The 12,652-nt window shown below is 34.2% G+C and overlaps 1 protein-coding gene across 1 annotated transcript; it reads right to left on the bottom strand.

Moving 5' to 3' along the window:
• Window positions 1-555: 555 nt before the first annotated feature.
• On the bottom strand, window positions 556-11,001 carry LOC142320893 (protein pegasus-like). Its single transcript, XM_075358876.1, has 3 exons — window positions 10,882-11,001; window positions 2,458-2,628; window positions 556-705 (listed from the first exon to the last, which is right to left on the bottom strand). Exons 1-3 carry the CDS (start codon window positions 10,907-10,909, stop codon window positions 641-643), a joined length of 264 nt encoding a protein of 87 aa, XP_075214991.1. The 5' UTR covers window positions 10,910-11,001; the 3' UTR covers window positions 556-640.
• Between the last annotated feature and the right edge of the window lie 1,651 nt (window positions 11,002-12,652).

Below are 12,652 nucleotides of genomic sequence, written 5' to 3' on the forward strand. Positions count from 1 at the left end.
TAAGCTACCTTTGATTTACTACTGATGTCTAGAGTATACGTATTTAATTAAGGTGTTTCAAGGAAACTACTTTATAACTTAATTATTGTGATGAAATTACTTATGGTTTCTAATCTATGAAACCGATTGTAAATATAATTTGAGAAAAAAATGAGATGTGATTATTTAGATTAGTATTTCTTTTGTATTTCATATCGTATCATGAACCGTTTTATTTGCATTTAAAGGATTTCATATTTAGTGAAATTGTTAACGCGTTTATGCGAGTCTGTTTATGTTGCTTAAAACTTTAATTTATAAACGCATTTATTTCATTTTTCATTTCTTTTATTCGTTTTTTCTTTAAAAATGTAAGATTAAATGATAGGCCTATAATTATTAAGATTCTTTTATCGTGAGGATTTTTTTTCTTAAAAATTATGTTAGAATTAAGTTTTAGGATCTAAATTCGTAATTTTAGTTAATATTAAAAATAATTTAAGGGTTTTAGTTTACCAAAAGAATATTTTCATTTTTTAATAAAAAAATCATTAATTTGAATAAAACACAATCCAAAACATTTTAATGAAAAAATAATTATAATAAATGAGTAATATACATTATAGCTTTTCAAAATATTTATTGTTAAATTAAAACTACTTTAACGGTATAATGGTGCTATATATCTTTCCGTATCGCATTCACCTTTGTAGAGTTCAATAAAATCTGAAAAAGGAAAGGTTGATTAAAATTAACTGTCAAGTGATAAATGTAATCTATTTTAATTATAAATATTATTATTTTAAGTAAATATTGAAACTATAATTCACTATTATTTAACTATATTCACTGGTATATTTTAACATCAGTGTTATTGAGCGAGTAAAGATTTACAATATGGATAACTGAACATTTGTCGTTTGTACGTCAACATTGGACACAGTTTAAAAGGCAGTAAAGAAATTGATTCAATTTTTCCATAAAATTTGAAAAAGTAAATACACCAGGTGAGAAAATAGGCTTACTTTCATGAGTATCAGTTGATTTTCGTATTTAAATAGGATGAAAAACTTGATTAAGTTCATTTTTAAAACTTTGATCTGGCAGTGTGAACGTGTAAACTGGAGTGCTCAGATCCCATTTTACTAAAGCATATTCTTGGCAAGTAATCTCAAGTTTCGTAAGTCATTATTTTCTTTAAAATTACAAAGTTTTATCAAAGATTTGGTTTATTTATTATTATTGATTCTTGAATATGTTTTGAAAATTTATATTAAGGGTATTACATAAAAATATTTGATTTACAAAGGTAAGTTTTTCATTCGACGAAAGAAAATTTTTCAGAAATTTGTTTTATAATTTACGAATATTTAAAGTTAAGGCAAATGCCTTTATTAGGATTTGAACCTGAGAACTCTCGGCTTCGAAATCAGCTGATTTACGACGACAAGTTTACTACTAGACCAACCCAATGGATTTTTTTATGATGTTTTTAACGAGTAAATAACAAAATAAATATAATGTCATATAAAATTTCAACATATACTTGTCGAAAATTTTAGCTTTTTTCTGTTGCACATAATATTCACATAGCGCTATTTCACCTGCAGTAAACATTTGAGGGTTATATACATGTTTTAGTAATAGCAAGCACGATTTAGATGTCAATAACTGAAGATTGGTATTGTTATAAATAATCTGTAATATATTTATTTTATATAAAATACATGTCGGCTACTGCCCATAATTTTTAACCGGTTATAACTATAACGAACACCAAATTCTAATTATCTGCATTCCTTCAATCGAAAGGCCGGTGTTGAGAGTTTATATCAATGCTATTATTAATTTTTCCAAGTACGGTATGTGGTTAATCTTCGTACATGTTATTTTGTTAACACGCTAAAGACAGTCTTCTGCAGACTCACTAAAAGAAAGGAATATTGTCATTTATTTGCAATATACTATATCGAGTAGCATTTGCATTTAGAGTTTATTTTATTGGAGTTGTAACTAATAAATCTACTTTTAAATACTATAAATTTACATGTGATATAGTCGTATCTTAATCGACGTATCTTACCGTATCGTAACGTTCGACATACCTAATTGAGTTTATACAAGAGCTGAAAATGAAATTTTAAGCCTGAAAAATATAAAGTACTTTTTAAGATTTATCCTTCGTATATGGAGAATTACTCAACATTAGAAATTCAGAATCGATATAACAAATGCAGTTGTTTGAATATAATCTAGGAGTGTTATGATAATTTTTTAATGGTAATTAGAAATTTAAATTTTAGTTAGACGTTCACTTGCAACTGTAATCCAATAGACTAACCGATACTGCTTTGCATACATAAATATCGGTCGTGCTTTTTTTATTTTAAAATCAAAATGTTTAAATTTTTTTGGAAATTGAAGCTTAAATCAAACTAAAAACAAGAAAAAAAACTTTTGCAGTTTTTATATACTCACCTGAATTTTTTCTGCAGTTTTCTAATAACATAAAACATAAGTTATCAAACGTCTTAAATGTCTCAAACCCTTTTCTAGCGCATATTGGTGAAAGGTTTTCATCGCAATTCATTGAACAACTGCTATCAGATTTCTCAAAGCTCGATGAAACAAAAGGAATCCAAATCAAAACTATTAACAAAAAAAAACCTTCATTTAATATTATTGCGTGTACACGGCTCGATCAGGATATTGGGAGATTGACGTTTGAAAATGTTTATATAATTACAATTTATTTGTTTAAAAACATAAGCTATGAGTTCAGTGAACCTTCAGTGCCGTCAATCGAAGAGACGAAATGCCGTTCGAGAGAGGAAAAGTGAGGGTCTCCGTCCCGGATCTGACATTTGTCAACATAAGAGGCTTGCAGAGGTTCATGGGGTGGAGGTGTTGGGGGAGGAGATCCTCAGTGACCACCGAATAATCACTTTTGAAATTGCCGACATTATTCAGGGAGAACGGGCCGGCACCAGGAGAGTGAGATTTTATCCAGGCAGTGTCACACAATTCAGAGCGGCTATTGATGAAGAACTTGGTTGTAACGGAGATCCGGACTTGAATGAGCTAACAGACACAGTATTTAGAGTGGGCATGGAAACGGATATAATTAAGGAAGCAACTGCAGGGCGTGTAGGAGGATATTCGTGGTTCCCCGAACTCGCCGAACTGAGAAGAAAATGTGTGACGAGTAGGGGCTGCCTCAAGAGAATGCAGAGGCGGGGTCGAGAACATCGAAGAGCAGATCGAAAGGTTAAGACTTGCGAGACAGAACTTTTTCCGAGGAGCAATTGCTGCATCCAAAAAACGAAAGTGTCACCAATTGCGTGATGCTTGGAAGTTGATTCGTAGGATGACGCCTATCGCATCGTCACAAAAAGGTTTGGAAGAAGGCTGCCCCTCCTGATCGAGATGTGGTGAAGAAAGGCGTTGACTTATTTCGGAAAGGAATGGAGTTTCAAACGGAGGAGATTGTGGTGGAATCAATAGTTCCTTTCTCGCTGCAGGACCTGAATGAGGCTAAGTTGATTAAAGACGGCAAGAGTCCGGGGCCGGATGGAATCCCCCCGGAGGAATCGGCCCAGGAGGCGGTGATGGTGCCTGGGGTGGCATTGCGTGCAATGAATATGATATTGAAGATGAAATGAATGTGATATTTGAGAATGGACCTAAACGGTGGAGAGGTGCAAGTTTAATGACGCTAAGGAAGAATGCTGATCCTATGAGAGCACAGAAATCGTTTAGACCGCTTTGTTTATTAAATTGCTTCGCGAAGTTATTTGAAAGACTGGTTATCCGGAGATTAAAGGATGGTGTAGAGATGGCAGAAAGACTTTATGAGGGCCAGTTTGGTTTTCGGTCCGGGCGCTCGGCGATTGATGCGATCGGGGTCGTGATGAATATTATTTGATCAGCTACGCAGGAAACGTGGAGGACGAGAGAGATAGAAGCGGTCATGATATTAGATATACGCAGCGCGTTTAATTAGCTGCCATGAAAAGTTGTATTTCGTGAACTAAAAGCCAGACGAGTCCCGGCATACCTGCAAAGGGTGTTGCATGAATATTTTAAGCACACATGCGTGGTGAGCAGTCAGAAAGTGGTGAAACAAAATTTCTTTTAAAGAGGGATGTCCCCCAGGGTTTGATGCTGGATCCGGCCCTGTGGAGCATGGCTTTCGATGATTTCCTAAGGCAGCACTACCCGGCTGGCGTCATCCCGGTGGCGTTCACCGATAATTTAGGACTTGTGATTGTGCGCAAAACAGAAGAGGAATTGTTGGAAGCCGGTGACGAAGCGGCTGACATGGTTAGAAGATGGCTAATAGCAAATGGTCTACGGCTTGCTAAATACAAGGTAAAAGTGGTTTTATGGCTGGGAGACGCAGACTAATTCGGTGCATTTTAGAGTGAGAAACACGATCGTCCACCTTAGTCCAGCTGCGAAGTATTTTGGCGTGTGGCTGGACAAGCAACGATCCGTTACTGTACATTTTGAGGGGGCGGTGAGAAAGGGTGAAAATGTTGTGCAGGTACTCAGAAAAACCATGTGGAATAAGGGCGGTTCTCAGACGGGAAAGAGGAAACTGTTGGCCAGTGTGTACTCTTTATATTTGTAGTCTTATATGGAGTTTCGGTGTGGTTGGGAGCGTTTTCAAGGGTCAGGAACGTCAGGGGTTTGGTTATGCAACAACGTTGGCTAAATATATGTATCATCGCAGGGTATCGTACAATAAGCGCCGAGAAGGCATCTGTTGTAGCTGGGGTGCCGCTGGTAGACTTACAAGCGTAAATTCGCAGGATTCGGAAAAAGGAAAGTGACCTATGGGCTCATAAGCGATGTCAGGAACTGGGTGGAGCGAAAACATGATAACAGAGGCTACGAATTCACCCATTTCATGTCTGGACATGGATGTTTCCGGGACTATCTGTACCTGATGGGGAGATTCAATACAAGTCACTGTCATGATTGGGGTGGGCTGGATGCATCAGAGCATGTGGTGTTCTCTTGCCCTAGATGGCGCGACTTAAGGTTGTGTTCGCGGATCACGGTATGGAGAGGGCCAACAATATAATCATGGTGATGCTCAGCAATAGCGACAAATGAAAGTGTGTCTCGACTACGATCGCAACAGTGATAGGAGAAAAGGCCTATGAGGAAAGGCGACGACAGGGTGAGGAGATGTGGATCAATAGAAACTTGGAGTTCGATGACGGCTGGTCAAGGGGAGCCAGCTTCTGGGGATGGGCGGCGGAGCTCCTAGGAGTCGTCGCTCGTCAATCGCTCCCTGGGTTTGCCTTCCGGTCATCTAGATTCGGGTAGAGTGCCTAGGTAATCATGCAGGGGCTGTGTACATACCATATGGTTAAGATTCGGTCCCTGCATGATAAGAGTGGGAGGGTTTTTAGCGGATAATAATTGGGGCTCAGATAAAGAGATATTGTTGAGACTGTATAAGGCATTGGTTCAATCGAAACTAGACTACGGATGTATTGTATATTCATCTACTAGGAAGTCGCATTTAAAAAAGTTAGATGTAATTCATAATAGTGGAATTAGATATGCGACAGGCGCTTTCCGCACAAGTCCGGCAACAAGTCTAATGTCCGAAGCCGGAATAATGGCACTACATTATAGACGAGAGATCCTTTTGTTAAGATATGCAGCAAACGTATGGGCTTTTCCTGCCCATATAAATAATAAACTTTTCATGAATCATCCAATGGCTGCAGTATATGAACGTCGTGCTACTTATTCCATACCAGCCGGAATTAGGTACCACGAATTAAGAAGAAAATACGAAATTGCTATTCCAGATACAAAAGCAATTTCCACAAGAGAAATACCGCCATGGCTTTTGCCAGCGGTAAATACAAGGTTGGATCTCTCTCAGGGAGAAATAAAAAAGAAGCCAGCAGTGATCATCCAACAGGAATTTTTGGCAACCGTCAGCAGTTACGAAGAACATATTAGTATTTATACTGACGGTTCTAAAACCGAACATGGTGTTGGATGCTCCATATATGTAAATGGAGAAGCCCATTGTTGGAAACTGCCTGATATGGCCAGTGTTTATACGGCAGAACTTACTACCATTCAGCAAGCTCTTCGCTTCACAGAACATTATTGCGAAGAGAGAGTGCTATATTGTTCCGATTCCCTAATTGCACTTGTTGCAATTCGGAAGAAAAACATTAAGGATGTCGTAATTTCAAACATCCTGTCTATTTTATACGTTTTAAATCAACGAGGACAGCGATGCGTATTTGTATGAACTCCAGGGCATGCTAGTATTACAGGTAATAAGAGCGCAGACGAAGCTGCCAGAAAGGCAACAGTCTGCGATGATTTAGATGCATTTCCTGTAAGAGTGGCAAATGTTAAAAACTATCTAACTAACGTAGTTAAAAACAAGTGGAATACTAAATGGAGGAGTTTAAATACAAAATTAAACTCTGTTAAAACTTCTCGGCAAAGAGAGACCAGTGTTTGTAATAAAACACTGACAGTCAAGCATCTAATAGAAGAGTGTACCATATATGAGGACCTGAGAAAGAGATTCCATCTTCCGTCTTAGAAAAGATATTACTGCTGACCTGGATAATGGAAATGAAGAAAAGATAGTTGCATTTTTACACGCCATTGGACTTCTTGGAAGTCTGTAAAAGTGAAAATAAAGCTGTGATAAAAGAATCTCTAAGCGGTTGTTTTATATAGATTTATATATAAGAGAGTCTCGAAGCGTGGCACGTATAGTAACGGGAGGTAGCCGTCTTGCCTAGGCTATCCTGGCTCGTCTGCATTCAAGAGCAGTGAGTCGGGGTGTGTCCAATGATGGCATGGGGGACCCTCAAGGGTAAACTGAGGGCGCGAGACTATGGGTAAGTGCAATGGATGCCTGAAGCCTGTTTACAAGGAGGAGTCAACTGCCACGGCATCCTGGGGTGACTGATATACTGCTCAACGGCGGTTCTGGTCGCCCCGAGGGTGCTTAAACAAACTATAAACGAGACACGTGGAAAAAAGGAAATGGTATTGATACCTTGTATTTTTAATTTCATGGTCTTTTGAGAACCTTTTCTCAAATTTTAATATCGGGGCCCCTTACACCCCGTAAGTGTTGTCCTTGTCTTTTGTGTCTTAATGTTTCTGTGTAGTTTGTGCTTTTAAATAAAATGTAAGGGCCCTTTACACCCTTACATATGACGACCCTGATGGTGATACTAATTTCTTTTAAGAATGTGATGAGGGCTAATGACCTTAGTAGTCGATGCCCGTAAAAAATCAAGAAAAAAAAATAGTAGACGTGATTACATATAAAACAGAATTTAAAGTAATCGTCAGGGTTTATTCGCAGGTAAATAATGAAACCCAGAATTCAGTCCCATTGACAAATTATATTAACATGACTGCAAATCTTAACACTTTTTAACAACTAGTCTTGTACTAACAATAAAGTTCTTTCACTGAAAATTCCTTTGCTATTCACACATTAAACTACTCTAACAGTTTATGAAGGAAATTTAGTACATTATCTCTTTCACTTAAAGTATAACAGTAACTCACCGAACCATTTCTTGTTTTCTTTTACTCTCCATACTGGAGTTGCTTGTGACATAACCTTAATCGTGTCGAACGTGTACGCCTAGGAATTCGCTTCTTCACTGACCTCCTCGCAGAATACTCTCTCCGCAAACTCGCATAATACCATAGCATCGTAGCATACCATAATATCGTAGCACTCTCTCGGAGACTGACATCTCGCAGAACTCACATCCCGCAGAATCACATCATAACGTCTCTTTCAGATTGATTTCGCAGAACTGATCTCAACTATTCTTCCCCGGAGTATTTATACTCCTACCCTCTTTACCAGCCGGACCGGACTGACCCGGCTCAAAGCGTGAGGATGATCGACCATCCTCACATTTTCCCACGAAATTCCAAACCTTTGTCCGGTAATTCTTCACACGGAACAATATCTGTTTAGGTCTGTCAGTGAACAGTATTACAAAAGATGGTTGTTAAACGGGCCTGTTACCTTTACTAAAAGGGTTTCTTTGAGCCCCTTTCTGGATTCCTCCCATTATTATATTTTCTACTACTTTCTTCTTAATTGGTAGGAATCCGTTACTAAGTTCCGTTATACCAGTTTATTAGTATACAATATTATTACAAAGTATTTTTAAAAGCGTTCGTTATTTTCACTTCTTATTGCAATTTTATTCGTTAATTTTTATTTTTTCACATGTTTTTGAGGTATAATGTTGATTTTTTAAAGTAAATTCACAACGTTCTGTTTCACTATTAATACTGTATTATGAACTTAAAATGGTAGACCATTAAAAATATTTTTAATAATGTTGTGTTGTTATAATTGTTTTAAAAAAATGAGATAAAAGTAAGACCTTTTTAAAAAAGCAAGAATATATGTTAAATATTATTAGGTTAAAAATCCACTAATTAGTCTAGTCTACTAATAAAAAGAAAGCCTGAAGGATGAAGTAATTTTTTTAAATTCTCTGTAACCGTTAATTTCAGTATTTCTTTTTTTATTTATATAAAATACAAACTTCTGCAACGGTAGACTATCAAATTTTATAATTAAATATTAAATTTTAAAATGTTTTCAGTCGTTCAGCGACTCATAGCGCGTCACTTTTTATGGTCATAATGACGAGAGATTAAGTTTTTGAAATAAGTTTGTAAAATTGTTTTAATAATAAAATTTGATTTGGTTTATGGTTAAATAATAATAATAAAATTATTTCATTACCCCCATAATGAGTAGAGGAAGTTGCTACTATGTTTCTAAGTTTCTAATGTACATACCAAAAATTTTATACTTTTCATTATTTTATTTGCTTTGATACTTTGAAGCTGAAAAATAAAATTAAGAAGCTGAAATCCAACAGGAAGAATAATAAGTCGCGAAATCCTATTCTCAAATAGGCTCATACATTATCTCGGTAAATTTTTAGTTAAAATTTAATATTTTAGGAATTGGTTAAAATATTTATATACAACTGCCAGAATACTTGTATTTAATTGAAAATCATTTTACATAAGTTAACATAATGTCATTGAATGCTGTGAGAAAGAGAATCACCTAAATTTGTCGATCACCTGCTAATTTTAATACGAAACTTCATTCCTTACTTGTTTCACCTTAACAGTTCTATTTCTTTCGTTCGTTTTATTTCGTTTGAATCTTGTATGCTCCATATTCCATAAATATTTGCTTTTAGTTTGCCCCAGTTGTAGTTCAAAATGATTCTCGTTTATCCCGGCTTTGTGTGGGTTCATGAATGTACGATTAATCGGCAAATATTTGCGTCCGAAAATTCCTGTACTGTTCAACGTTACTAACCATCTGCACATGCCCTTGTTTAGTCGAATATTTATACTTTGCTTTACTTAAATTTTTCCACTTTGATGTTTGTTAATTTACTGATTCTAGACTTTATGTATTTGTGTTCTGCTACAAATATCTAATAATAATCATTACTGAGTACGAGTTTTGTATTCACATATTCGGTATTCGTATACAAGGACGTCCGCAAATGTACGAAGGCGGGATTGGTATTCATTTCTTTACTTTTTTAAACAGGTTGACCTACATCATTCTTTGAATGTTTTATGGGCTATTTAAGAAAAAAACTGTTTTGAATTTTATTTTTACTTTATTTTATAGAGTAATTATAATTATTATTATATGTAATATTTAAGTTTTCATTATTTGTTCAATCTAAATTTGTAAGTTACACAAGGTTTCCGAAACTTATAGGATTTCCTTCCCGAAAGTAAACTAATAAGTTTTATGATCATCTTAATATACAGTACATTCTAAAACTTCTTTCTAGTTAAGAGAATTAATTGATTTTTGAAATTTCAATGTAGTGCAAAGTTTATTTTATCTTTTATGAAAATATTTGCGTTATTAAAAACTGAAGTAACCTTCACTTTCTGTAAAGGAGGTACTGAAATATTTTAGATGAGGAATAAACCTAAGTGTTACATAATTTTAATTTACTTGTTTTGAAAATGACGTTGGGAAAAAATATTCTCTTTGTTATTATGGTTTGAATTTGTTACATAAAAAATGAAAGAGAATGTGTTAAAGTAGATATACAGTTATTTCATCGTTATTATTTTGAATTTTGATAATTGTCATAACATCTATTCTTTTATCTTCTGTGGTTCTTTTTCAGTAACTAAAACAAATATGAAATGAATTAATATAATTTCTCTGTATTATGAGGTTATTATTTTTATTTAACAGAAAAATAAAACAAAAGAAATGTTAGATTTAATATTGTTGTCCATTTTAGTTTGGGCAACCTATTCTCAAGAATAAAAACATCCTATGCAGAGGTTGTTAAGGAATATGAGAGGAAAAGTAGATTCCTACTGATTCTTAATTGTACCGTGACAGTTGCATTACCACGATGTTGAGTCCGAAGAAATTCCGTGTTATTCAGATATTTAAGCGGCAATTTCACTGAGTTTCGCCTTTCACTGAGTTTAATTTTTATAAGTACTGTCTGTACAATGATCATTACTTTCAGATAAATATTTTAACTGATGCCATTTCTGTATTAGATGGTTTATATGTATTACAGAAATAAGGTAAACTGAGGTGTTTAATGTAAAACAACAAACTAGTTTATCTATATTTGGGAACCATTATCTTTTTTATCACTACTTATGGGAAATTTACGTGATATGTAATTCAAAAAAAAATTAAAGAATAGTGTAATATTGCATTGAATTAATAAATAGAATAAACTTATTTCATACATTTACGTTCATGATCGGTTAATAAACGAAATAAATTAATTACACAAATAAAGTAATATGTTTAATTTATAAAAATATATATATTACCTGATAAAAAAAGTAGTTTTCTGTTCATCTTGTCTGTGCGTTTTGTGGTGTGATTTTATACTTATGATCACTTCTTTTATATCTTTGTTTTGTATACTTGACCTAAATGTTACTAACTAATACTTATTTTAAATTGACCAAAAATAAGTGTATCTTGCGGCTTTTATAAAAGGAAGTTGTGGTAAAGTATTCGATAAAGTTTTGTGATTAATTTATTTTATTATTAAGTTATATTTTTACTTCCTTGAACAATGTAAAGAAAGTATTGTAATCTCGAAAAATTTCGGTTTCCAGATTTCAATAGAAATATTCATTTAGACCATCCCTGCATCCATTTAGACTACTCTTTTCTTCTCCCCCCCCCCCGGAGCCGGACCCGCAACTAAACATAAACTTGGCTCCGAGCCATAGTGCCATAGACTCTTAACTATCTCGTCGGGAACAAAGTTCCCGCCAGATAGCCGGGTCTCGATCGTTTAGGTGCCATACCTCTAATGAGGGGCTCCCAAAGGATCCCCCACCGGGGCTAGTTTCAGCGTGGCGTACTGTACGTACGTACGTATAAATCTCTAACTTAAAAACGATTAGCCTTAGAATGTTGAAATTTTGGATTTACGACTGTTGTAACATCTAGTAGTGCACCTCCCATTGTGATTGCAATCGACTGGACCAAAAAAAAGCATAAAACCAAAAATTTTGATTTTGGACTTTTTCTTAACGGCAGTAATAAGCCCTCATTGAGAGATTTTCAACAATGTAGTGGTACTTATTTTCATTGATTCCAGAGTTATAGTCAAATAAACTTTTAATTAATAAAATATTTTGGATCTTAGAAGGGGGAGGCACATCGGGAACCGATGTGCCTCCCCCTTCAGACTTCATCTCCTTTTTTAACTTTTTTTTTAAATTTAAATATATTGATTTATTAATAATTATTAACCTCTCACTGAAAAAAACGAACTGAATGAAACGAACAAAAACGAAACGTTATGGCCTGTTTCCATAAACTCAATTTAACTAATCCTTCGTCGTTGTTCTCGCGTAGTTTTGGTGTTTGAACCAATCTTGTTGGTTATTGACGATAATTAAATTAATAATAATTAAATTAATTAGAAACGGTTATTATTACAACACCAGGAACGTTCGATCGTTTAGAAGTTGAGAAATAAGAGAATGTATATTATTGCAAATTAACATTATTTGGAAAGGAAATAAAAATATATGTTATATGGAAATATAACATTATAAATTCCCTTATATGAAATATAATATGATTTCCTTATATCAAATTCATTCATATTTGATATTTCCTTATATGTTTTAAGGAAATTATTTCCTTTTTATTCTAAACTTAATATAATATCATTTTATCAGTAAAATTTATTCTCAAAAAAAAAAAACGAGAAAAAATAAAAGGAAACAATATAAAATATATTGTATAAGCAATAATTAATGTTACGTATATTAAATTTACACAATAATTATACATTTTCTCTTTGCGGTTGCTACAAATCAGACAAGAACCAGTTTTTTTATCCACTAATACTGAGGCGAAGAGTTAAATAAAATTTCTTTTTTGTTTACAAATGTTGCTTTTAACTACTACGGAAACTTCCATTTAGTCTATAAAAAAAAATTAAATTTTAGATAAACTCTTCTGATTGAAATGTATAGGTTACCTGAAAAATCACCAGTAAAAAATAATAGTCCAAAAACAGCCAAATTGCACGAGGGTAATGAAAAAATTTTAGTTGTTAAAGATGTAAAAGGC

The sequence above is a fragment of the Lycorma delicatula genome, chromosome 3, assembly GCF_047948215.1.
Source record: "Lycorma delicatula isolate Av1 chromosome 3, ASM4794821v1, whole genome shotgun sequence".
Taxonomy (NCBI): domain Eukaryota; kingdom Metazoa; phylum Arthropoda; class Insecta; order Hemiptera; family Fulgoridae; genus Lycorma; species Lycorma delicatula.

Coding starts and splice junctions, on each gene's coding strand:
- LOC142320893 (XM_075358876.1), bottom strand. CDS start 10,909: ATGAACAGAAAACTACTTTTTTTATCAG. Junction 2,629..10,881: donor AAAACTACTTTTTTTATCAG/GTAATATATATA, acceptor TTTTGTTAATAG/TTTTGATTTGGATTCCTTTT. Junction 706..2,457: donor AAACTGCAGAAAAAATTCAG/GTGAGTATATAA, acceptor TTCCTTTTTCAG/ATTTTATTGAACTCTACAAA.